This window comes from Strigops habroptila, chromosome 20 (assembly GCF_004027225.2).
Source record: "Strigops habroptila isolate Jane chromosome 20, bStrHab1.2.pri, whole genome shotgun sequence".
Taxonomy (NCBI): domain Eukaryota; kingdom Metazoa; phylum Chordata; class Aves; order Psittaciformes; family Psittacidae; genus Strigops; species Strigops habroptila.
This window is the reverse complement of record NC_044296.2, coordinates 3872413-3899902: the sequence shown is the minus strand read 5'-3', so window position 1 is coordinate 3899902 and position 27490 is coordinate 3872413. Positions and strand designations below refer to the sequence as shown.

General features: G+C 44.2%; 1 protein-coding gene across 1 annotated transcript; it reads right to left on the bottom strand.

Annotated features, from left to right (window-relative positions):
- Positions 1–325: 325 nt before the first annotated feature.
- Positions 326–25595, bottom strand: LMNB2 (lamin B2). Its single transcript, XM_030509530.1, has 12 exons — positions 25256–25595; positions 15822–15958; positions 13535–13691; positions 12773–12898; positions 11757–11927; positions 10948–11073; positions 10011–10231; positions 8932–9223; positions 8318–8425; positions 7353–7472; positions 6188–6289; positions 326–5369 (listed from the first exon to the last, which is right to left on the bottom strand). Exons 1-12 carry the CDS (start codon positions 25454–25456, stop codon positions 5328–5330), a joined length of 1803 nt encoding a protein of 600 aa, XP_030365390.1. The 5' UTR covers positions 25457–25595; the 3' UTR covers positions 326–5327.
- Between the last annotated feature and the right edge of the window lie 1895 nt (positions 25596–27490).

The window sequence follows — 27490 nt, the reverse complement described above, 5'->3', positions numbered from 1 at the left end:
GTTTCCTGCAGCCCCTTTAGGCACTGGAGCTGCTCTAAGGCCTCCCCTTGAGGAGCCTTCTCTTCTCCAGGCTGCCCCAGCCCAGCTCTCTCAGCCTGGCCCCAGAGCAGAGCTGCTCCAGCAGAGGGGCAGGATCTCCTCCCTGAGCTGCTGCTCAGGCTCTGGGGGTGCAGCCCAGCATGTGAGGGGGTTCTGATCTCTTTTAGGAGTGCAGATAGCTCACTGTCCCATCTGTCTACACACAGGAAGGTCCCCTGCCCTGGGAGGAATAATTTCAACCAGCCGATATGGCCTTTGTGTTGATTAAATGAAAGAAGGAAACAAATAAAATGCAAAACATTTATTTGAGTGTGTTGTACAAAAAGTTTCCAGTCATAAAATGTATATTACAAATCATTGAAAAAAGACAAGACATTTGGCATGCATATTCTAAAAAGAAAAAAACCACTTTGAAATGATAAAGTCTAGATCATTATGTAGCTTTCGTAAGTTCCATGTGAACATGTTTATCATTTTGTATTTCAATTTGCAACCATTTTCACAATTCCTTCTTTTAACAACTTGAACCTTCCAAAAACCCATCTGCAGCAGCTGATCCAGAAGGCAGTAAAACCCAGTGGTGACCGAGAACAACAGCCATCTAAATACAGATTGTGTTTAAAAACATGAAAAAAATAATAAAAAACAAGAAATCACAATTCAAGTCACAAGGCATCACTGTTATGAAAACAGCTGAACTGTAGTTTGTGCCCAGATGGATAGCATTTTGGCTTAAACTTGTTTCAAATAGCTTATTGCTTCTCATTTTAGTGTAGTGAGCTCTGTAGCTGGAATACACAGTAACATCTACCTTTGATCAACATGGAATCGTCATTTAAAACTAAGGAGGAAATTTGGAAGTTCAAACCCATTTTACTTTTCTGAACTCCAAGTCCATTCACTGTTTCCGAGTCTTTGAATATTAAGCATCCTTTTCACTCTCTAGACCTTAGCATTTCAAGGAAGGCATTATGTTTACAAATAATAATTGCATGTAAATATGGTCTTGTATAAAAAAACCCACCACTTTTAAGTTATTTTAAATTGGTTTAAAGCAAAGCATATTGAAGGGCAAATAAAATTCTGTTTCCCAGGCCATCGTAAGTGAGAAAAGAAACTCTCCAACAGAATTTGTCTAAAACAATGCTTCGAAAAAAATGCAATCGTGATCTCACCTTCCACTCACTGGTTTACAACAAGGCTTTGTTTCCTACGCACACAGGGGTTGGACCCAACAGTGGCAATGAAATCCAGTATCAAATATGGATATGCCTTTGTTTAGAGATAAGACTTTCAAAAGTAGATACAGACAGAAGGGATAGAATGGCTTAATAAGTGAGGAAGTAGCTACAGGAGAGAGAAAACATACAGCATCAAAATCTTTCTGATGCACACAGAAGAAACGTTCTCAAATGTTCTGGGGTGTAGATAGGACTTCTACAAGCCTCTTCTATCCTCTGTTAAGGTTGCAGTTAAAGGGCTTTTATACAGGACAAGCATAAAAAGAAAAAAGGGTGTATAAAAAACCCAGTAAAATCCCTGAACTGACCATGAGGTGTCCTGTTGCTCAAGGATAAATGTGATCTCCTTTCACAGTACAGTCTGCTTCACGCTGCAATACAACTGTCATGACCAATGCAAGCTGCCGAGAAGCTCATCTGGCTTTGACATTACAGGTCATGGGAAGCAGATGTTTATTTTCTTCCTGAGACGTGGTTCCTGCTACAAACTCTGCCAGCCAATTCCCACCTGCTGGCAAAATAGCACTGCAGATGAGCGACCAATGCATCAGTGTAAACTATTGGCTCTGTCAGGGCAAATCTGGAGTAGCAGCAGCCTAAGTAGACACACTGGGAAATAAAGCTACACACAGGAATCACAGCCACATCGTTACTTGGAATTAATCACTGCAACACAACAGCTAAAGTATCATATGGAAGTGAGGGAGAAGGAAGGGCATGAAATGTCAGGGGCTCTCTGTAACCATCTCTCATTCTGCAGGATGTTCCCAACGGTTCTGCAGAAGGATGAGTTATTCTGACACAAGTCACACAATACAAACTTATCAATTTAGGATTAGGTGGTGTGTGTTTATCATATTTTATATGATCTTATGATCTACACAATAAAAGGACTGGCTTAACCATTCTGCAGCAGTTACGCTGTTACTCCTTCCCCCTCTTAACCACTGATATTTATTTAGGAATCATTTTTACTATAAAGTTGTTTGCTTTTTTTTTTTGGAATCAGAACATCCATATGGGTAGTTACACTCAAGTAACTACTCTGATAAAAGCTTTACTGGTTAATGTCCCTCATCAGAGAAGCCTGAAAATACTTTTTCTCCTGACAAGTCAAATCTTTCTCCTTCAAGCTCTGCACCAGGTATCAGACGCTGGAGTAGAAACGCTGACTATGCTCCCACTTCAAGAGCGGTTTACACATAGGATTAAAGAAGTAGGGCAAGGGGGCACTGGACTTTATTGGAACAAAAAGCTTTCGTTACCCTGAAAAAACGAATCCTTGAAAGACAAAAAAAGTAATTTAAAAAACCCCAAACAAAACAAACCCACAACAAAACAATGCTTTTTGGTTTGGTAAAGCCAAAAAACCTCCCGCTATGGAGTGCCAGCTCCAAAGGGATAGTGCTGTTATACTGAAGCTCAGCATCAAAAGCAAGAGGAAAGGATGGCACCCAGAGAAGATGCACACGCAACAAAGAAAGTCCATGGAATACAGTAGTTTTTCTATGTCTTGTAATTTATAGCTTGGAACTATGGATCATATTTTCAGTAGCCTGCAGACTGTTCCTGAAGGGCACATGGCTCATTACAAGATCTGCAGGCACGAGTCCTTAAGGCTGCAAGACGACACATTACCCATACAGCAGCTGTTAAGAAAACGATGGCTCAGGTAGCAAAGAGGTTTTTCCTCATTCAAGCTGCCTTTCCCAGCCCATTCTTTACAGGAGAAAAGAACAACAAAAAAAAAAAAATCACAGGAAAAAAACCCAACAAATTAACTACATACTCACTGCATTAGTATTTAAAGATCACAGAACAGTTTACAGGACAATCTTAAAGCAGAATAAGCAATCGGAAAACTGGCCGATGTAAAAAAACCCACATAAATACAGGTCTTTAGAGGGAAAAAAAAAAAGAAGGCAAAAAGCCCTCAACCATCATTTAAGTATGTTCTAGAAGCTGTGGGTCAGAAAGGGAAATGCTGTCCAGTGGTTGGAAGGTGCACTGCAAAAATCCTTTTACATTGATTGCATTCATTTGTCTAACACCAAATTTAGAAAAGGTAATTGATCACAGTATGTCTGAGAAACATAATTCCACTAAATACATTTGACAGAGACGTGATTTACTACATATTTAACCTTCTACTCAAGCAGAGTGGGAAAATTACATTAGAAAACCAGCCAAGTACATCAATGGAGTTATCCCATTAGCCCAAACAGCCAAACCTTCATACTGCTTTTCTGTAATGGAGCCTCTGATAATGGTTTACAATGTAATTCTAAACATCCATTAATTTCTGTACTTCAGTCATCCCACTCAAATAGAGAAAGTAGCATCTTTGATTTATTTTTAAATGGCAAAATAAATCCATAAGCTTAACCCCCCCCCTTTTGTTCCCACCCTGCTTACATTACAAAGCCATCAGTCAAAGCCACTAAACTGACTTTCTAGGTTATATCTGTCAGTCACAATAATGTTCAGAGAACATAATGTCCAAAAGCCACCGAAAACATCCAAACCTTGTAGCTTGTTTGATGAATCTAAACTACTTGAAGGACAAGATCAGAGTTCAAGAATGCAGGTAAAAACAGGAATCTATGCTGGCATCAACTGGTATCCAAATTTTGTATCCAAAACTAATAACTAGTGGAAAAAACCCATTTGCTTATACAGTAGCAAATACATTCTTTGGAGCAGTCAAGGATTTTTCCAAGTGCTTAAAGATGTGCTACTGTAGGAATACTAACCCTGATGGGAGTCAAGAGTTCTCAGAGAAATGCAGCAGAAGAAACCTTAATTCAAAGGGACGCTGTAAGACACAAAATGCATCATCCTGAACCAAAAACCATCTGCTACTCATGTAAAGCACTTTTTATAAAAAGCATTATTGTCCCTTCCCTCACTGTTAGACTTGACTTTGAGCATTTGAACACCACAGAGCAATGCTAACATCCTAACCAGCAGTTCCTCTTAACTTTTTAAAGTCATTAAACTATCTCTGTACTATTCTGCAAATGCTGCTCCTTAAAATAGCTGACAATGCCCCTTTGACTGTAGTATCGACAAGCTGCATCCAGCTCTGATTAAAAAAGTGAACATTTATGCAGTATAACCTTTAAAATCCCTAATATTTATCATTGCCAAAAGTAAAAATATTTTCAACATCTAAAATTGTCATCATTCTGCTTAATGCTGAATATGTCAAAAGGATTAAATCATGATGCTTAATGTCGTAACTACTTGCATCCATGATTTAACAAGGTCTCACTGGTGACAATGTCAAAATCCCCTGCAAATAAAACAGTTAAAACTCTGGGTTTGACACTTCCACACCTTAAGGTGTAGTGTATATTCAGTAAGCAGAAGCCTTCATCCTCCACCTTCTGAAGTAATGATATGGAGCTAAAGGTGTTGACACTCAGATGTTTTGACCAGTGTCAAACCCTGGGGTAGGACAAGATGTCCTGGTCCCAAGTCTCCAGCACAACTTCCCTTTGGTTCCTTCCCTGGAGTTGCACTTTTAAATGAACTTTGGGTCTCGTTTTCCTAAGCTGGGCACTGCTGAGGATACCAGGCAAGATTCCTCCATGATTTAAGCAATGGTAGTAACATTGTGGGAATCTCTCCTGGGGCCCTGCAGGTGAACACGCTTTCCTAAACTTCCTTTTGGAGTTTATCCTGGCTATATATGCAATCACAGATTTACCACACACTCCAGGAGGCTCATCCCATTTCTGCTGCAGGTTCGTACATAAGACTTTAAAAAGTCTGGATGGGGGAAAACCATTCCACTATAGTGTTTCAACAAAGAGGGAGGAAAAAAAAAAAATCTATTAAAAATTCTGGTAGTTTGGTTCAGGAAAGGGTTTTTTTTTTTTTGTGTTTTCTTTTTATAAAAATGTACCAAGAGTAAACTTCAAAGAAATCAGATGATGCATATAAAAATAGTTTTCAGTGGCTCTGGAGGGGAAAAAAATTAGCCAAAATAAAAAGAAATAAATGGGGAAAAGAAGCAAATAGTAGTTTTCTTTGTTTCTTTCTTCACATCACAGCGCATCCTCTGGAGGTTGTTCTGGGATCGCCCTAAAATAAGACAGACAAAGTTGAACTCAATTCTTTTTGGCTTTTCATGTTGTAAGCCTGGACTCTGGTTATGAGCTCAGTTGTTAAAAGCTTTTTTCTTAGTTTAGTTATATTGAAGCACTATCACAACTCTAGAGAAAGCACCACACACATCACAGCCTACTCCCAGGCTTGAGACACTGCTACTCTCGTGGTTTGCTGGTTAATCTCCATCCTTTCAACACTGATACTGATGACAAATGACAGTCGAGATGGCATCAGCTTTAGAGCAAGCTCCTTCCTTTATTTCGAAGGATGTTTCTGTTGGAGAGAGCTCTATGCTGCACAGCTGCTTCTCTGGATAAAACCCCAAAGTTTCTGTTTCAGTTGCCTTATACTACAATTACATTGCTCAAACCTCTGGAGAGCAAAAAAAAGCTTTCAGAAGTCAACCTCCGACCTGCATAGAATGAATTCTTTGTGAAAAGAGCTACTAATGGCCCCTGATCAGGGCAACAGATTGCTTGAGATTGAAACAAACTTAAAATATTGTCTGATAATCACCTGTATGAAGTTATCTTTGTCCTTTTCACTCTGCCAACCGCTGGGCAGGTATTTCACAGTACTTACCTAAGGCTTATGAAAATGTAAGGTATTATTAAGAAAATCAAGTTCATTTTAGATGTAGCAGGTATCTACTACCAAAAATAAACCAGTAAGCTACATCCATTGGAAGAATAGACCAGAAAGCTCAAGTTTAAGGGGCCCTGACTAAATCTTATGCCTGATTAATCCAACAAATGAGGCACAAGTTAAATATCTGGTCTGCATCTTATTACCTGTTGGTTGAAAAGGTCTTCCTCTCCGAACTCTGCTTCATCCTCTTCCTCTTCGTTCTCTCGCACAACTACTGATTTAGTGACACTTCTCACTGCAACTTCCTACACAAAAAGACAAGCAAGGAGATGGCAGCAGTCTATAGCTACCCCAAGCTTTTGCTATACCATCATAGTATAATACCCCTATTAAATTTTGGAGGGTTTAAAGCAACTTGCCCTAGATTTAACGTTACCTATGCAAGCAAATACTGGTAATATCCTGCAAACCACAACATTCCCATTTTTATCCACTAAAAGGCATGGTAATGTCATTTAGCTTCAGGAATTTTCTTTCATCACCTTGGGATTGGAGATCCAGGTCTAGCAGACCCAGCTAGGAGCTGCAGGAGACAGGCCATAACCTGAGAAACTAAAGTTTCTCAGTATGATTAAACAGCATTAAGAATATTCCTAATTTCTACTAAATATTCAATATCAATTGCATATATCAATTATTGGGATGGTCTTCCAAGCTAGGCATTAAAAAGAATTCCAAAACCCAAGGCAGCTTCCTTTCTTACTATATTATTTTTAACACTTCTTAGTAGTAAGAAACTCCTCTGTATATTCACACTCTTGAAACCACTGGTGCAAAATCCTATTTGTGGAGAAAGTCACCATAAATGCACTTCTAAGCAGGGACACTACAGGTAACCACAGCAGGAATGGACATGGATTTGAAATGTTTTCAGATATGCTGGAGCTTCCCTGGGTCAGGGCAATCGCCAGCACAAACACAGGCTGAGGGAGACTGGATGGAGCAGCCCTGAGAAGGCTATCTTCCTACACTCATATTTACATTGCACCCCTAACTATCGTAGGTACTATATAATGTCACTTTCAATTGCCAGCAATAATTTTGTCTCTTCTGAAAATACATCCTCAAATTCCAAACTCTCTCCTAGCAGGGGGTTTTGCTAAAACAGGGAAGAGTCCATGGCTGCGTTCAGGGTGATGATTTCAGTTATAAAACATTACCCAAAAGTCTTCAGAGATACACAGAGGTATATAATTATTTCAGTGTTAGAAACTGATTTTAGAAGACAGGAGGGGAGACCTTAAATTCGGATTTTGGCACTGTTATGCCCCAATGCCCTCCAAATGAAGGCCCGCAGCTTTTTCCTACCTCTCCTTCGGAGTTGACAAGGTACGTGCGGATATTTCCTCCGGTGCCCCAGCTGCCTTGATTCTTCCACACGAGAACAGAAGGGGGGCTATGGGATACTCCTGCATCTGCACCCCAAATCTAGTGAGAAAGACATTCTGGAATTAGCTGTTGATGCACATTTTAATTTTCTATCTACAGAACCCCCTAATTCTCCTACTTCTCTTCATGCCAGTTTTGTTTCTGAATTCCAATGGCAGTTTTACACCATTACTTGTAGTAAGATATTATTCTGTCTACAACAAAAGGTAACAGTGGCCATAAGGAAAAAAAAAAGAGAAAGAAAAAACAACTCTCTAAAATCAATTCTTTTCTAAACATACAAATTTCTCCTCCCCCTGTCTCGATGAGTCTACTGCATGGAGCCAAGGCAAACTGCAGCTTCTAGTGTAGCCATTTCGTCTTTTATATGTGTCTGAGTAAGATACATATAGAAATAGCTGGAATTGACTCAAAGAAAGCCATTTTTTTCCCCTCTGAAATTGCATCTGTTCCAATAATATGCAACCTATTATGCAAACAAGATACAACAGCATCAAAAAGCAGCCGTTCTACTACAGTTAAGGCTAAGAACATCGAGTCTTAACTGAAGTTTACAAGACTGAAGGAATGCTCTGAAACGTTCTCTTTCATTAACAGGTTGAGCAGGATTCGTGTTCCAAACCTGGGCAAAGGTGTCTGAAAACCAACATCCACCCCCCAAAACACCTTTTTCTTCAACATTCTCGTGCCCAAAGTGGTCTTAAATAGTGAAGTGCTTATATAGAAATATCTGTTCTGCATTTTTATAACTGAAATCCTGCTCCTCTAAGGTGAGATCCATAAACCATAAGCTACACATCAAATCAGGCTGTACCAAACATTTTACAACTGCCACAGGATCAATAAAAGGAGTATGTTGTTGACATACTGTAAGCAGAACTTACTGTTACAGTCTGCCCAGCTCTGAGGATATACTTAGGAGTAAACTTGTAGGCAATTTCTTCTCCATCTCCAATTTGTCTTTTCAGTCGCCAGTTACCCAAAGACTGATCCTAATGGAGAGAGTCATGAGGTTATTTAAGGTGAGCAAATCAAAGCAAAGAGGCATCAGAGCTTTCTCTAGGTCTGTTATTAAAATAATGTGAATATAAATTGACATGGTTGCTAAACATCTGCATTCTAACTTGAAAGTATTTTCCTATACCCTCTAATAGTCTAAAGTGTAAATTCCATAAGGCCATTCAGCAAAATTTAAGAAGACATAAATTTCAGACAAAAACATTTTGCTAGAGCCAGTAAGGCTGTTCACATGAGCAAGGTACCATCACAGGGACATTTGGGACACAAACTATGTTCTTTTCCTGCAGCAAACACCACACATGTTAGTAGCACACTGTAAGGTTCAACTTTGACTCCTGCCCCTGTTAATTACTGCAGGATGCTGCACCTTGGGATGCTGCTCCTGCTCTCCAAGGGACTCCACCTACTTGTGCCACAAAAGGCTGTGATATTCCAATTCAGCTCCTCCTTGGTCTCCAGGAGTTTTGCTGACACTCACCTTCTCTGAGTTGTTCTTCAGTTGAACATATTTGCCCTCCAGGTCTATCTCTTCTATGCTGATACTTCCTGTAGCTGAAGCTTGCTGGGACATTTGGAAGCTACTGCTGCTGCTACTGCCGCTGATGCTTCCAGTGCCAATCCCACTGGTTCCACTGCCTGAAAGCTCCTCTGTTTCAATCCGTTTTCTCTTGCCTCGGGAAGAGCGAACAAGTGAAGTGCTGCTACTGCTGCTGCTGGAGGTAGCCCGAGAGACTGTCACACGGGAGGAGGGACTTGGAGACAGCTTCAACCTTAACACAAGGAAGCAAGAATTTAATTAACTCATCCAGGGGACTGCACACAAAGCACGAATGCCACAATATACTCAGGAACCAGACTGTAATATGCCCCAAGGTTGAAAGCAGCCTCACTGTGTGCGTCAGGAGGGCTGAATATAAGGAGCAGGGTAAGGGCAGGAGGTGGTTACCCATCCCTGAGAAATTGCCTGGTAGCATGATAATGTGACATGGAAAGCAGTGCTAATGAGAGCAAGACAGATCACTTAACCCTCCCCTCCAGCAGATCTACTACAAAACACACTATTCTTGGGCCACATGATTTAAAAACCTAGACAGAAGTATAAGACCTTAAATAAAGAGAGAAGATGAATGTTTCCTCTGCTTTTGAGAGAGCTGGGCTGGGTCAGCCTGGAGAAGAGAACGCTCCTTAAGGGGAGACCTTAGAGCAGCTCCAGTGCCTAAAGGGGCTACAAGAAACCTGGAGAGGGGCTTTGGACAAGGGGGAATGGTTTTAACCTGACATATAAGCTAAACCATCCTGTGCTTCTGTGAATGTCAAGCATAGAATGATATATTGCACTGTACTCTGAGACCATTAGAAAAACCAAAATCCAGTGTTCAGAGGAGAACACCTGCATGTGTTTGATATAAGCATTCCATGCAACACATTGTAGTGTGAAGCCAATATGACTTTAGTGAAACCAAATCTGGGCATTCCTGCTGAAATGGTAAAAAAAAGCATAAGAAATGAAAGTAACTCCTGTTAGTCCTAAGAAAAGAACATGGAATCTGTACGTACCTTTCCTCTTCTCCTTCCAGGAGTTTGCGGTAAGCGCTGATCTCCATGTCCAGTGCTAATTTAACATCAAGCAGTTCCTGGTACTCTGTGAGCTGCTGCTGCATCTGGTCCCTCATGTCTGTCATTTCCCTCTCCTTTGCATCTAGCATCTTCCTAAACTTCTCCCGCTCGCCAGCCATCATTTCCTCCAGTTCACGAATCCGATCTTCTGCTGCACTGGCCTGGGAAGACAGCAAAGGAAAACCCGCTTGGCATCTATGTGGGTACAGGAAACAAGGTAAAAATTCAACTCCCTCCCAAATGAACATAAAGTGAGACCCCCCTTGCAGCACTGTGTGCAGTTCTGGTGTCCCCAGCATAAGAAGGACATGGAGCTGTTGGAGCAAGTCCAGAGGAGGCCATGAGGATGAGCAGGCGCTGGAGCAGCTCCCATATGAAGACAGGCTGAGAATATTGGGGCTGTTCAGCCTGGAGAAGAGAAGCTGCATGGAGACCTCAGAGCAGCTTCCAGTGTCTGAAGGGGGCTACAAGGATGCTGGAGAGGGACCTTCGTCAGGGACTGTAGCAACAGGACAAGGGGTGATGGGTTTAAACTTAAACAGGGGAAGTTCAGGTAGGATATAAGAAAGAAGTTCTTTACTGTGAGGGTGGCGAGATGCTGGCACAGGTTGGCCAAAGAAGTGGTGAATGCTCCATCCCTGGCAGTGTTCAAGGCCAGGTTGGACAGAGCCTTGGGCAACTTGGTCTAGTGTAAGGCATCCCTGCCCGTGGCAGGGGGATAGAACTGGATGATCTTAAGGTCCTTTCCAACCCAAACCATTCTATGATTCTATGATTTTGCTCCGTAAAATTCGGGAAGTATTAAGGGACAGAAGTTCATATATCCAAACAACATAGTGCTCTGTAATAGACAACAAAGCAATTTTAGTGCCCTTACCTGTTTCTGAAGGCCAGAAAGCTGGTAGCTGAGAGTTTCTATTCTCATGCGAGCCTCCTTCAGCTCCTCTCGAGCTGCACCAGCAGCTTTGTCATTTTGGTCAGAGGACAGTTTGGCATTCTCCAGCTGGAAGGCAAGGTTTAGACGAGTCACTTGCATTGATTTAGACAACCTGCAAATATCTTTTTGGTAAAAGAAAATAGAAGCTATTTAATCTTAAAGAATTTAAATGGAAATCTGCTAAGGTTATGGTAAGAATTGCATACCAGTAAGGAAATGCCTTAAGCACCAGGAAAATCTGCTTCAATCCTCCTCCTATAGCATTTGCCTATTAGAAAATAGGCTGTTAGCCCTTCCATTAAACAAGCAACCTTATAGTTTCCAAAACCTGAGGTTCATGGGATCTCACTCTGCCTATTTGTCTTAAGAACAACAAGGTTGTTCTTAAGACAGAGCAAAGGCCGCCCAAGGTCCTGGTCTAAGAGCTCCATGGATGGCCAAAGACTGAGCTTGATGAAACATTGTCCCACTGGCCATTGCATGACATCCACTATTCCCACTGTGTCCTCCGCAGTGACCAACACTTCCATGCTTCATCTCACAAAGAGGCCTTTCTTGGCTAGAGCTGCTCCTGGCTATTACCCCCCTGAAAATACATCTGTGCACAAGCACCAGAGGAGGCATTAGAACAATGGGACAAAGCTTCTTCCACTGATAATTACTTGTCTCCTTAAAGACAGCGGAGTTGATGGAAATGCTTTTATCTCAGCAACTGGACATCCTGTGAGACTGTGGGTAGCAGGAGTTACCTTGGCCTGATAGGTCTGCTCAAGCTCCATTTTGTACAGTTTGACTTGTTCATCATGTTGATTTCGCAGATCTTCCAGGGCCTGAGTCATTTTGGATTCATACTCCTGTTGGCGACTCGTGTCCACCTCAACCAAGCGATGTTCATGGCGTTTTCTTGTTTCCCTTATTTCCTACAACACAAAGGAGACAAATTACCACATTAGGGTAAACAGCACAAGCAATTACATTCAGACAATTAACTATTTCATTACTAATTAGTATGTGGGAGGTACAGTACTAAAGGCATTTAAGCCTAAGCATTGCTCCACGTACTAACAGGTGCAAGTTACAGTTCTCATTTAGCAGGATGTAATTCTTAAGGGATCCAACTTAAAAACAGGTTTAAAAATATCCATACACAGTTTAAATAAGGAGCTGGTTTATGCTACAGAAGTCAAAATGGGGGGAATGGGGGAGGAGAGAACATGATTTTTTACATAGCAAAGAGATTCCATCTGCTGCAACACAAACCTTTTCCTTCTCAATATACATCCCTACAGTACAATAGCAGTATACAAGGAGTCATAAAAATTAACCCCTTTTGTGACCATTACACATATTGAAAAAATAATCATCACAGAGAAAATCTGCATCTTCAAATCTCACTTTTAAGCACATGCAGATCTTCTGTCTCATTCTATATACTGGATGACCTCTACTCGTTAGACCTGCTGCAAATAAGGAGCAGGGCCATGCAGAGAAGTCCAGAGAGAGGGAACAAGACATTCCCTTTCCCACAGCAGTCAGCTGCCACATAAGCTCACATGCCCATGGAACAATACCCCTGTCACTCAACTCTGCCACTGATTTACCATGTAACTCTGGCAAAACCTTTGACTATTTTATTACTCCATCCATTCATAGCAAGGGTAATACTGATTTTCCCTACCTGGACTAGTTGGTAACTGCTTATAGTCAGTTTGAGTAAAAGCTGCCTAAGCTTCAGACTATGATGAGTTTATTAGGTTGACAATACCTCCTCAAACACATTCTTCCTGAAATCCAGATCCTCTTGCAAGCTCTGGCACCGATTCTCCAGGTCCACACGCATGAGGGTCTCCTTCTCCAACTGCTTCTTAGCCACAGCGTGACCATCTTCAGCCTAGGCAACAGTTTTAAAGGTAAAGATCTAATTTTGTCTGGACCCCTGTTGTTGGTCCATAATCCCTTTATGGTCTTCATTTGACATCTCTGCACCAATTATTCACAAATCTAATGACAAGCCATTTAAAGCAAACAAAAAGCCCAAAGACAAAACCCCAAACAAAACAAAACACCACAACAAAAGGAAGTGTGTGCAGGCTTTGGAATATTCAAACAAGCTTTCATGTTTGTAGACCGGATATTTAAAACACAGGATTATTTCAATACAGTATGATAATGGAGCTGAGGATTATTAATTCCTCAAGCACAATATTCTGTATGTTCTTCTTGCTAGCATAGTCCTACTGGGTACTCCAACCTAAGTTTGAATTATGTGGGACATTACTAAAGACAACATTTAATAGCTGATATCTCATGGCTATACAAACACCTACCAGAAAGTTTTAAATAAAAGCTTTTGACTAGTAACATTTCCAAACCACGATGATGCTCTGGTTGTTTTAGACATTTCCTCCTATTTAGTTTTATATCCAAGAGGGGCAGGCGAGGGTTCAGCAGTAAGAGAGATGGATCAATTATGTTCAGACTATAACACATGTGATAATACAGAGCCTGGAAGCAGTCACAGCCATACCTTAGCAAGCTGGGCTCTCAAATCAGCCACCTCTGCCTCCAGACTGCGCTTCTCATTCAGGACAGTGTTGAGTTCTGCTTCACTTCTATGGAACAGCACTTCAAGATCCTTAATGCGACCCTGAGCCACAGACAAATCTGCATCTTTCTTCTTGTAGCTGAAACCAAAAGTTCATTACATTTATTAAGTGGGTGCACATGTGTCTGGAGCATGTCTTGGTTACTACTGCAGGTATTTTGTTACGATACACATTTTATTAGGGTAAGTGTACCACGACATGGTTCCTACAGTAACCTGCAAATGCACCTAACGAAAGCAATAGTAAATGTCTCTTAAAACTCAGAGCTTATGTTGTAACTGCATTACCTAGTAAAGAATGCCATGGGCAGGCAAGAATAAAACAAGGCGGCAACTCTGCCAGCTAAAAGCTGACAATGAAGCAGCTTCGCACACAAGGTGTGGAGTATTTTGTCATCTCAGTGCTGCACAGCACATTTAGTTGCTGACATCTATCACTTTGCACTACAGCACCTGAGAAGCAGAGCATCTCCCACAGAGGCACATGAGCATCCCCCAGTGTTTTGTACTTGACGTGGCCAAGCCCATTCCTCAAGAGGTATTCCCACCTAAAGTAGTAAAGTAATTCACTGTGGCAATGGGGGCACAGGAATAAACCAGTACTTCTCAGCAGCATTCATTATGAGCAAAGCAGCTCTGGTCACTTTAAATATGATTATTTGAGTTGTCACATCCAGCTCACAGAAACTATCAAGGTCATCTTTCTCCTACTCACCAATTACTTGTCTACCTTTTCCTCTAACACACTGACTTTCTGCAGCTTCTCTGAGTGTATGTCATTATGTTATTAAAAAAATGGGGGTTTCCATGAAGCAATCTTTCCTTGCTGCAGTTTAAGCTCATTCTAATCTCACACCACTAAGAATGCAGGGAATGGCTTCTTGTCTTTTTCTCTTAAACCATCTTAGAATTCCCTTTCCTTGGTGTAATCTCTGAATTTGTTTTCATTTCACTGTAACCAATCCTTTTTTAATCATTAGTCCAATCTGTTTGTATGAATCCTGTTCTGCGACATATGTGCAGTGTCTTCGAGCTCAGCAGCTTGCAGGAAATATATAGACAAAACATGACTTCTACTTAAAAGCAGCTATTCAGCAGCAATCAGAAAGCCTTCAAGACAGACTCTCCAGACACAGGCCCCTGCATCACATCTGTTATGCAGTAAAACAACTCACTGTACATGTGCTGCAGACAATCAGATCTGGGATCATAGTATCATATAATCATAGACCAGTCTATGATTATATGATTCCTTTTATAACTACTTAGATGCAAATGGAGATGGGAGACTTATAGTAGGACTGTACTGGCACTACTGGATTAAAACCAATTTTTATACCCAACAGTGTTCATACACAGGTGATGTGCATGCTGACAGGCTCAGGAAAGATCTGCAACTCTCGAATCTTCTCTACTAAAATAGGTACCAAAATTCAGTCAGAAGCAAGTAAGAATTTTGCCACTACATATATTCATTTTAAAAAATGAAGCTGACTGCTGAACAGTATTTGGTTATGAAAACTCCCTGGTGGGAACGGAAATAATGGATTACATTTGGCTTCAGCAGCCAGTTTATTAGGCCAATTCTCTTCAAGTCAGACTGAACAGCAGGTTTCTAAAGTATAGTTGGTACAAGGTCTTCTCCCAGCACACTTACGTTTTAGCTTCATGTGTTTTCAAGGCAACACTGCTTCCATATTCCCAAATTCCTTAAGGCCACCCTTTTCCTTCATTTCTGCCATGAGTCAATCCAGTGAAGCAGATTATAGGATTGATAATGTTTAAAAGTTAATCTTCCTTGGTCAGTTTCTCAAGCTGGTTTACTAAGCAGCTGCCCATCTACATAGTCACATAACCAGAGGCACAAGAGGACAGAAAGAGGCACAACTAATCTTTTCTGCCTCTAGATGTCTGAATTGCCCAACTCAGAGTAATTTATTAATATATTAATAAATATAATAATATTATTATTAATATATTAATAATATTATATATTATTTTTGTTTCTACAAATGTATTTGTGAATATACTGGTCAGATTATGTGCCCTGATGAGCTGTACCAACCTGAGGAACAAGCCTCTATCTTCTCACTGATCTGCAATCCATCCAAAAGGCATTAGGAAGAACCAACAGTATCATTCCCACTGCAAAAACTGCCCATCCCAATTAAAAAAATTATCATCTTGCATCATGGAAGATTTTCCTTACCTTTTATTGAACTCCTCAAGTTCTGCTCTCAGTTTTCCTATTTCGATCTGTAGCCTGGCCCTCTCTTTGGCAGTTTCATCCAGAACTCTTCGAGCATCAGCCAGTTCAGACTCATAGAGACTCTTGATTCCACTCACCTAAGGGGAAAAAGTATTCAGATATGAGAATGTCCCAAAGATTAACAGTCCAAGAACCAAAACATAGCACCAGGTTTAAGATGCACCTACGATTGATGAGATCTAGTCCCAAAGACAAGACTCACATTTTATTCCTAGAGCAATACAAGAAAATACACCATGTTTGAAGTGTGGAAGTCTTCCAAAGAGAGAAACTGCAGCAGATCAGTGCACCCTACACTGACATTTTAAAGTATTTGCCCTCGTTTCCAATACTAATGCTTTGGGAGATGTTTTTTAAACACTGATAGACTGATCTTGTGGAATACAGGTCCGGGTTCAGTTTGACTCTCCTGCTCTTGCACTGTAAAGCCAAAAATCTGAAACAAGATGAACTACAGAAATGTGAACCGTTCAGAGATGAGCGTCAACTCCTGTTCTCTACCTCAGAGGATAAGGATCTATAGACCTCTCCCTGTCCCAACTCAACACATTACATGAGCATCTCTTCAGACTGCAGCAAAGTACCTCAAAATCTTCCAAACTTTCCCCCCCCACCCTGGAATGCAAGACTATTTGAAAGCTGTATCAGAGAGCTAAAATACCAAAATATATAAGATCATAGACTCACAGACTGGTTTGTGTTGGAAGGGACCTTAAAGCTCCTCCAGTTCCAACTCCCTGCCGTGGGCAGGGACACCTTCCACTAGAGCAGGTTGCTCCAAGCCCCTGTGTCCAACCTGGCCTTGAACACTGCCAGGGATGGGGCAGCCACAGCTTCTCTGGGCACCCTGTGCCAGCGCCTCAGCACCCTCACAGGGAAGAGCTTCTGCCTCAGAGCTCATCTCAGTCTCCCCTCTGGCAGGTTAAAGCCATTCCCCTTGGCCTGTCCCTACAGGCCCTTGTCCAAAGCCCCTCTCCAGGTTTCCTGGAGCCCCTTTAGGCACTGGAGCTGCTCTAAGGTCTCCCCTTCAGGAGCCTTCTCTTCTCCAGGCTGCCCCAGCCCAGCTCTCTCAGCCTGGCTCCAGAGCAGAGCTGCTCCAGCCCTCGCAGCAGCTCCGGGGCCTCCTCTGGCCTCGCTCCAGCAGCTCCAGGTCCCTCTTGTGCTGCTGCCCCAGAGCTGGATCAGGACTGCAGGGGGGGGTCTCCCCAGAGCGCAGCAGAGGGGGAGAATCCCCTCCCTTGACCCACTGCTCATGCTTTAGGAGTGCAGCCCAGCACACAGGGGGGTTCTGGGCTGCTCCATGCTATTGCTTCTATGAAAGGACACCAGAACAACTATTTACTAATGTAAATTCAGAAAACAGAGCAATCAGAGAGTGAGAAGAGCCAAAAGCAGAATGTACTATCTTTAGGAAGAGAAATTTCATAACAAAGCATAAAACACAGGAACAACAAAGCAAACTGTGCTATTTCTTGGAGTGCCTATTCCAACATCAGAGTGGCTCCAATGCCAGACTCAACCATCTGGTCTTCAAAAAGACTGATTAAAAGCAGTCGGGATATAATGAAAGCTCCTGATAGACTGTATGCTCATAAAGCTTCTGAAATTAACTAAAATATGACAGTGTAAGGGCTGAGAAGCCTTAGTTTATAAGCAAACCACACACCAGATCTGCCTTGGCTGTCTACCCATGCAAACTTACTACTTTCTTTTTAAAGAATTAATTCTTTCAAGCTTTATTCTACTTAAGTTTTGGGGTTTTTTACTCCATAGCCGATAGTCAGAGGCGGTCTATGGCACAAGCCAACTCTACTCTGTATTATCAGTTACAAGATATAGGAATTTCTACAAAGAAGTGTACGATGACTATGCTGAACTCCTTCATACAGCACTACTGAGTGCTAAGAAAAGAATAGATTTTAAGGCTGTAAAAGCCTTTCGTTATTAATTACCCTGCAGAGAAAATACAGTATTTGCAAATACAATATAAAATGCAACTGCTCAAAGGCCAAGCACTGATCCTGCACCATCATGTACTGCATCTACAACACTCCTTTTTTAATGGTGGCCCTTCTTCAGACCATCTGCCCTTCAACTCTTGGGCTAAAATCCCTGCCCTAGGACATCTACCAGGAACTTAGGGCTGTTCTGCTGTAGGTTCAGAGACACACCAAAACACAGGACACAAGGACAAATCCCTTCCCAGTACTCCAGGGCATAAACTGGAGTGATATGTCAAGGTACAAAGGGAGAAAGCCTTTTCCCCATGGTTTTTGCGGATACTGTCACAAAAAGGTGTTGCTAGTGTGATAGTTTTTAGAATAAGTAAACAGGGTGCCCAGAGAAGCTGTGGCTGCCCCATCCCTGGCAGTGTTCAAGGCCAGGTTGGACACAGGGGCTTGGAGCAACCTGCTCTAGTGGAAGGTGTCCCTGCCTGTGGCAGGAGTTGGAACTGGATGAGCTTTAAGGTCCCTTCAACCCAAACTACTCCGTGATTCCAATTTCTGCCTTTGAGGCATTATGACAATGCAGAGCTTAATGCCACCAAACCAATAGTATTCTGAACAGAGAATAAACATTCCATGCAACTCCTGTGTAAAGAGAATATCATTAGATGGAGCTGAAAATTGCCTGACAAAAGCTGTTTCAGAACCTGTTGGTAAAAAGAGAACCAGAGACTGTGCTGCTTAATTAGAAAGAACTGATTCATTCACAGCATAACCAGTGTGGTAGCTTAGTATGTATTTTATTCATGTTAACCTCATCTCGGCTCTTATTCCAGTAACAAACATTAGAAGAAAACACACAGCTCCAATTCCCAGGCCAAAGCGTTAGTCAAAAAGCCACTTTCACTGGAATATTAAGGTAAAGCACTGAACAGCCAGAAATAACTGAGAGGTGAGGACACAGTGCAGCTTCCAGCAGAGGCAGCAGACAGGCAGGAGCAGAAACACCTTTAATCACTGGAAAGAGAAAGAAAAGAAAGAAAAAGCCCCACTAAAACCTTGTCAGAAGTCTTAACAGGATGCAAAGAGAATATGGATTTATGATAACACCAATAAAAGTTCTAGATTATCAAACTGAACTGAAGAACACTCCAAGAGGGGTTTATTTTTCAGCACTGATCAAGGCACGAAGAGAGAACCCAACACAGCAGCAGGCTGAAAGGAAGGTAAGTAGTGCCAGCTCAGCAGAAGCACCTTGGTATCATGTGCTTGACAGCACTTCTAGCCCAAGATGGTTATTCATTGAAAGCAATTCTGGGAAGGATTTCTGTTCCCTGAAACATCACCCCTCAAACTGTGGAAGGAACTTAACTGCAGAGTCCACTGACTCTCTGAAAATCTCCAGGCAAGTACAGCCCCAAATGTGCCTCCGTTTGCTGTACACATGATTTTGCTTTGTTTTGACTCTACATGTTCCTCCTGAAAATGACACTGGCTTTCTTCCAGCCTTCAGGAACCTCTCCTCATCACCATGATCCTTCAAAGACAACTGAGGGTGGCCTTGCAATCAAAACAGCCAGTTCCCTCAGCACTCATGGGTGCAACTCCAGCAGATCCGTGGATTTACATCCAGTTTGTTTAGATGTTCCCTATCCTGATCCTCCTCTATCAGGAGAAAGTCTTCCTTGTGCCAGACTTTCCCTCTGGGCTCAGGGGCCTGGGATTCCTGAAGACTGGTCTGATAAGAAGACAACGAGTACATGAGCCTTCCTTATGTCTGAGTTTAGTCAGGACCTCCTTGCTCATCCATATGGTCTCCTGCCACCTCTGTTCCATTTCCTGATTGTTGGGATGGACCTCTCTTGAGCTTGGAGGAGGTTATCCTTGAATATCAACCCAGCTCTGATGGACCTCTTTCCTCTCCAGGGCTGTAACCCAGGGGATTCTTCCAAGCAGAGGCCTGAAGTGGCTGAAGTCTACTCTGCTCATATCCAGAGCTGTGGTCCTGCTTTTTGCTCTGCTCTATCCTCTACAGATCCCAAACTCGACCACCTCATGGTCACTGCCCATCTATCAGGTAGCACAATACTTAGCAGAGCACAAAAACTAGGGCATGTCAGGCTTCTTCCAGTTGACTTGAGGGGGCCTCATTTACCTCTTCTTCTTGATCAGGTCAGTAGCAGACACATACCACAACATCACCCCATCTTGGTCAGAATTAGGAGGCAGACCAACAGGCTCCCCGCTAGCTCATAACCTGTCCTCAGGCAGAGCTCCCAGCATTCCCACTGCTCTCCCTCCCCACCTTCCTGAAAAGCCTGTATCCATGCATCCCAGCACTCTAGTTGTGTGAGCTATCCCTGAGCCCAATGAGACCACAGTTGTGTAACTGCCCACAGACTGCTTGTTCCCTTGTCTGCTCCCCATGGCGCACACACTGGTTACAGCATTTCAGAGAAGCACTCAAGTGATGACTCCCCACGCAGGGCAGGAGAGCTTTCCCCACAAGGCTGTCCTACAGGCACTTCCTTCGTCATGTGCCCATGCTTGGGGTATTCCCATTCCATCCTTTTCCTGTTGCTTTCTCTTCTGTTCATGCAACCCCGGGCCTTTTTTGCTTGCTTCCCGCATCCACCAATTCCTCACTTGAGAGGAATCTCTCCCTACCCCATCATTCCCATATAAAGTTCTTCTTAGCAGGCTGACCACCCCTGTTGGCAAGGAAACATTTGCCTACTTAGTCAGATGGATCCTATCTCTTTGAAGCAGTCATCAATCCTGAAAGACAGTTCCGTGGTGGTAGAAACCAAAACCCTGTTGTCAACAGCAGTTGCACAATCCAGTGTCACTCTGCAGGATCTGCTCAGCCACCACAGAATCCCAGACTGGGTTGACCTGGAAGGGACCTTAAAGCTGATCCAGTTCCAACCCCCTGCCATGGGCAGGGACACCTTCCACTAGAGCAGGTTGCTCCAAGCCCTGCCCAACCTGGCCTTCTCTTCCTGCAACTCTTCCTGCCCAGAGGCCAAGTGGGGCACCCTACAAATTGCACTATGAAGGTGCTCTCACGTTTTTTCCCCTCTTTTGCCAGCAAAACAACCTGTAAGGTTGTAATTGGGCCACACACGGGACAAGGAAATAGAGCACATAGAGAACAAGAAACTAGAGATGCTTCCATAGCACAGTCTGAAAGGCTGTGCTGATACTTCTCAACCTACCAACCTGTGCTGGGAGCACTCAGAGCTCACTGTGCAGCAGTTCAAGGATAGACACAGGAACACAGACCCTCCCATGGCAGTATCTTGAGGAAAGCTGCAAGGCTTCTCAATGAAAACAGAGGAAACATGCCAAGAAGGCAATGAACACACTAGGCAAGAAGCCCCATCCAACTACAAGTGAGTCCAGACAAATTTAATCTCACTCACACACATTTATATGCTAACCATAAGTGCATTCCCACCATGTGTGCCTCAATATGTTCTTATTCACCCAGTTCTGGGTTGACAAAGGGCTGCCAGTCAGCTATGGCTCAGACTTACCCAGAACATGAGTCAAGTTCTCAAGAACAACGATGATGTATGTTGTGTATCACCACCATCACTTCCCAGATGACGTCTACAGCGCCAGAAGACCATTTAACCCCTCATCTTGGAGGCTACAATTCCTGAGTGAGCTACCATCCACAGCAGCATCTGAACATGTATTTTGCAGGTGGCAACACTACACCGACATATCCTGGTCATGACAGTAGCTCTGGTCACTACACATGATGCACACAAAGAGCACAGGACCTCCAGACCAGGTGAGATTGCAGCCAACTGCAATCACACCCACAGAGCTGGGAAGGCACAGGTGAAAAGGGAACCCCCCTGTAGATACTGCTTTCGTCACAAGGGCAATTGCTGGCAGTGCCTGAGGCTTTTTTTTTCCATCTCTACTCCTCCTTTCTGTGGGTGAGAACAGTGGGATGTCCCTCCCATGCCCATCAAACCATCTTTTCTGGAGGGCTGCAATCATAAGCATTGCAGAGGAGGAGCGGGAGTTAGGAAAAAGGGAACTGAGGAGAGCTCCAGGACCTTTTTCCTCTCAGCCCTTCCAGTATTTCCCCTCCCAGCCTCACAAGTCAGGTTATTGTAACAGTAACCCCAGCACAGTGAGAATAGCATCAGTCATATACTAGGGAGGTAGAAAAACAAGGGGATGAGCTAAATTTCTCTTGTCATAGACTAAGCTGCCCAAGGGGATTCATGCAAGAGAGCAAACAAGAAATCAGAACAACCATAGGTCCGTCCAGCCACACAGATAAAATACTCTTTGCACTTGTCTGAGGACTTACTCTATACATTTTTATTTCTCTAGAGACCTACTGCACATAAATAGAGATAGAACAGCATTGGACAGAGTCAGGAAAAGCAGGAAAAAGGGTTATAATTAGTAGAAGACTAAAGATGAATCAACTTCTGTAAAGTTTGCTTTCTTTGCTGTTAAGAGGTGGCAGCTTTGTGTTCCTCAAAAAGAGCCATGAGGCAGCTGTGGTTTGCAGGACTAAGGAGATTGCCCAACTGAGGAGAAAGTGGCTGCTTCCTTTTACCTTCTGCAGACTGGTGACTAAAACAATGAGGAAAAAGAACATTCCAAGCAGCTGATGATTAAAGAGTCTGGCAGAATGGTGACTACGGTCCTTGCCCAAACAGCATCAGCAGGACTTCCCTCATCTCAAAGATATTCCCCTAAACCAGAGCTTTGAGAACAAGCTCAGAAATGCCACCCCTTTGTTCCCATGCATGCAGGGGTGGGGAGGAGCATGTCAGAAATGATCTCACCCCTTTCTCAGACATGGTCACTGTGGGATACTGGAGTGATGAGCAATGGACAAACATCTTATGATATCGTGCTCTTGTCTGCTTGGTCATAGCAACCCTCAGCCTCCTCTTTGCCTTGGATTATGGACCCATCACCTGCCCTCAAGGCAGAAGGTTCAGGTGTCAACCTAGAGCCCACTGGTGAGCAGTCACTCCTGTCTGCCATCCCACAACATGCATCATCCCATCTACCAGAGCAGCAGATGATGGTCCCTGCCACTACTACAGAAAAGCTGAAAGTATGAGAATATTTAGACAGCTAAAAAAAATAAAATAGAAAAAAAAATCAGAATAAAATTTACACACAGTTGAGGACAACGAAGGTGAATTTATCTTCAACACCCTGGGAAAAGAAAATACTCTATTTCAAACACGTAGAATAATATAAAGGTAAATGATGTAGGTAGGACAGTGCCAGTGCCACTGGACTACACTGAACTGTGCTTCTACACAGAAGTTAAGAGTTGCTTTGGGATGTGTTTAATTTTATGGAGTTTTTTGTTTGGTATGGGGGGTATTTTTGATTAATATCTTACTTCATGCTAAGCCTAATCACTTTATAAACATGATTTCCAATAAATTGCACCAAGTGTACCAAGAAAACTGAATTGTCAGCAGAAAATCCAGTTTACTAGATAAGTCCTGAAAGCGAAAGGAAAGGATTCCTCTATTCCAGTAAACCCCAACTCTTACAGTTTTACTGCTCCCAGTGTCCTAAACCACCATCCACCCGCCTGCATAGTGAAAAAGGAAAACTGAACGGCAAAGCAAGCAAAGTATTTCTATCAAAATCATCAAGTTTATTTTCTGATCACCACACCCAGAATTGTTAACACACAGAACTGCTATTAGTTGTTTTATGCTTGTATTAAAAGTCAAATGAGATTTTATCTATGCTGTCTGCTTGTCCTGTTCTTACTCATTACATGTGTGCTGTCAATAGAATTATATCCTGCCTCCTGCATTTAAAATGCAGCAAAGCTCTTTCCAGCCTCCAGCAATCTGCAACTTAGAAGCTCCCTGAATCAGACATGGTTATTCTGTTTATAGCATGATTTCGCACAGGGCAAGTGATACAGCCATGCTTTATGGTTAGAAATATCTAGTTATCTTGAAACATGCAAGTCATAATCTATCATTAAGTGGTACAAAGGGACTTCAAAGGAACTTCAGTCCCGGGTACACAGAGCGCAGGTAGGTCAACCATTCCCAGAACAAGACACTATCATATCTAGTCTGCTTAAACTAAATGAATTCAAAGCCTTCTCCCAGCCCAAGCAGCATCAAATGAGACCCTTAAAGGGGGGAGGAAAAAGAAAAAGGGAGAAAAAAAGCCTACACAGTGGCACAAGATACAGTAAAGGCTGCTATCTACAGGCTTCCCACAGAAGTTTAACTTCATCTCAGAGGTGGGCCACCTTACCTTGCACATTGCCTCCAACACATGATGTAGAGGGGGTTTGGACTGGTACAGGATGGGTGCGACTGTCCCCAACTGTGCCCTTGACTACATCCTTCCTTCATATGGGAAGGAGAGTCCTGGGGGAAAGCAGATAGAACAGAAGCGGGAAAAGCAAAACATGGCTTAGGAAAAAGCCATGGTTGAGCCAGTTTTGCCTCTAAGATGACGGGAAGCAGATCAAAGTAGTTCATAGAACCACAGAATGGTTTGGGTTGGAAGGGACCTCAAAGCTCATTCAGTTTCAACCCCCTGCCACAGGCATGGACACCTTCCACTTGACGACACACACTACAAGGATTTCATTCCCAGATTTCCTCTGCAAAGTCAGTCTAAACCCTTTCAAGTTTTTTATCTCATCCCATACGAGACGCAGCCGCCAGAACAGGGACCCTAAAGGAAAAGTAACGTTCAGGTTGCTACAACTCAAAGAGAACACGCGTGCTCAGCACGGGGTCCTGTACACCCAGAAGCCCGCACGGGGAACACACTACAAACTACAGCAAAGAACCATCCCGCAGCCGGTGAGACCCGCACGGAGCCTCGGCGGACCCAGAGAACCGTGTTCGGTGCAGCGGGCCCGGCATGTGGCTCCAACCGCCGCCCTCAGCCGCTCCCTGGCACGCCCGGCCCCGCTCCCGCCACCGGGGTCCTTCCAGGTGCCGGTGACGATCCCGGCCTAAGCCGCCTTCAACGTGCCACCAGCGGCTTCTCCGCCAAACTCCGCGGCCACAGAGCCCCTGACAGCCCCCGAGGGGCCACACAGGCAGGAGCTGGACCTCCACGCACACAACCCCGCCCTCCGCGCCCTCAGCTCGGCCCGGCCCCCACAGCTCTCACCCTCAGCCCCGAGCCCAACGGCGGGGGTCGGCCGGAACCCGCTTCCCCGGGGCGCGGCGGGACCGGCGCGGCGGGACGCGAATGGCGCCGCCGCGGCCGCGCGGAGCCACCACAGCGCGCCCCTCGCCGGGCGGGCGGGAACAGCTCGGCCGAGCCTCTGGGCCGCGGACCCCCTGGCCGGGACGGAGCGGGGGAAACGGCTCCAGCGGGGCCGCCGCTGCTCGCCCTCCCGCCCCGGAGCCGCGGGCGAGGGCCATGAGGCCGTACCTCCCGTGTGGTGACCTCCTCCTTCTCCGAGATCTTCACGAGCAGCCGGTCATTCTCCAGCTCAAGCGCCCGCACACGGTCGATGTAAACGGCCAGGCGGTCATTGAGCTGCCGCAGCTCCTCCTTCTCTTGCAGGCGGGAGATGCGAGTCGGCGACAGCGGGGTCCCGCCGGGGGTGCCGCGGCTCGGGGTGCCTGACATGGCGCTCAGCTCGCGGGCGGGCGGGCAGCGCGCTCATTCAATCCAGCCGCACCGGGGGAGGAGGGAGCGGCAAGATGGCGGACATCGCCTCCCCCCGCCGCGGGGCCGCATGGGAAATGAAGTCTCGGTGCCAAGATGGCCGCGCCCCAGGGAGCGCCGGGAGGAGTAGTCTCGGCCGCCCTCCATTTTGTGAGCGCGGAGCGAGCCCGTGTGTGTTCTTTAACCCAAAGTGTGGCTTGTGCCGTGTGTTAAAATACTGATTGAGGCTGTCGTGAGTGTGAGGGAAGGGCAGAAAACAGGGGACAATCTTCAAGGGAAGCTCTATGTAGTAATAAAACCAGGAGGGACCAGCGTTCCCTCATGCACGCCTCAGGGGCTCCCAGTGCCGCTCCCAGCTGCAGCAGCCGCTTAGCCCTTGGCGGGTGCGGGTATCGGAATCTGTGTAATATTTAACTGACAGAATAGGTTTCCATGTTAGTTATCTAACGCAGCACTACTTTGAGCTGGTGCTGTTTGCTGCCCTTTACTGTTAGCACTGAAGTTCCCAGGTTTTCCTGAGAAGTTGCAATACCTCCCGGGCTCCCATCAGGCTGTCGAAGAACAAAACTACAGTGAAATTCTCTTGTAGTCCCACCGAATACATCCAAATGTACAAACTCAAATCCACTCGGAAGTTGTTCCTTCCTTAAGAGTTGGACTATTATTTTTCCCAAAACATATTTTTACTGAATACACCCCAACTTCTCCCAGTTCTTGAGCATTAACATAAATGGGATTACCATTCCCATTAACTAATTCCTCATGTCCCAGAATTTTGGAGGCTGAAAAGCTCTTCCTGCTGTTGTGCCTTTCAGCTACAAGGGAAGGCTGAGAAAAGGGAGATTCTCTGCCTCAGAAGGAGAAAAACCAGATTCAAAGTCTGTTGTCCATATCCACAGACAGCAAAGAAGAGAAGCAGCATGAGCATAATGCAGAGCTGCTGTGCATGAGAGGGAGGACAGAGCTAGAGAAACAGGAAAGCAAGCAAGAAAATATTGCACATGATGTATGAAAAGAAACTTAGGGAGCCAGACTGAACAAATAGGTGCGGATGGGTTTGTCCTCAAAGGAGAAGCTAGATGATCCTCATGTTAGCGAATCTGGGATCCTAACATCAAGTACACCTCAAACTGAAAAACCTTAGAATAAATCCAGGAATTCTGGGCACTCTATACCATTGTTGGCAAAGGGCCATAAGTCCCTCTTGCATATATTTATCAGTCAACCCATGTAAATACTATAGAATCATGGAATCAGACTGGTCTGGGCTGGAAGGGACCTTAAAGCTCATCCAGTTCCAACTCCCTGCCACGGGCAGGGACACCTTCCACTAGAGCAGGTTGCTCCAAGCCCCTGTGTCCAACCTGGCCTTGAACACTGCCAGGGATGGGGCAGCCACAGCTTCTCTGGGCACCCTGTGCCAGCGCCTCAGCACCCTCACAGGGAAGAGCTTCTGCCTCAGAGCTCATCTCAATCTCTCCTCTGGCAGGTTAAAGCCATTCCCCTTGTCCTGTTTCAAACTGTGCAGCTGAAATGAAAGGCTTGTCCTGGCTTCTGCTGTAGGCAACAGAGTGCCCATCCCACCTGCCTTGGGCATCATCTCTCGTAGGACAGCATTGACTTCTCCTTCACCTCTATCTCCTACCGAGAACTGAGGGCAGGGACTTCCACACCACGTCTGCGAAGCCGTGGGTATCAGTGGGTTAACGGAGGGAGTTATGAATGATAGCGGGTATGAAAGTAAGCCTGGGGGTCACTACATGTGCCCTTTCTGTAAGCATTTACACACACACACCCCTATTTGGAGGTCTCTGTAATCAGATCTTTATCAGTGACATCTGATAATATGATATACAGCTTGGGGCAAAACTTTGCTTTCTGATTGAATTCAAGCGTTGGTTTTTTTTTTTTTTTAACGTGAATTTAGCTGAAAAGGAAGCAGAAAGAAGAGACTACAAATCCCAGAGTGCTGTGGCCTCTTTTTCTGAGCTGGGA

Coding starts and splice junctions, on each gene's coding strand:
- LMNB2 (XM_030509530.1), bottom strand. CDS start 25,456: ATGTCAGGCACCCCGAGCCGCGGCACCCCCGGCGGGACCCCGCTGTCG. Junction 12,899..13,534: donor TGAGAGCCCAGCTTGCTAAG/GTATGGCTGTGA, acceptor ACTGTTGCCTAG/GCTGAAGATGGTCACGCTGT. Junction 9,224..10,010: donor CTGGAAGGAGAAGAGGAAAG/GTACGTACAGAT, acceptor CCTTGTGTTAAG/GTTGAAGCTGTCTCCAAGTC.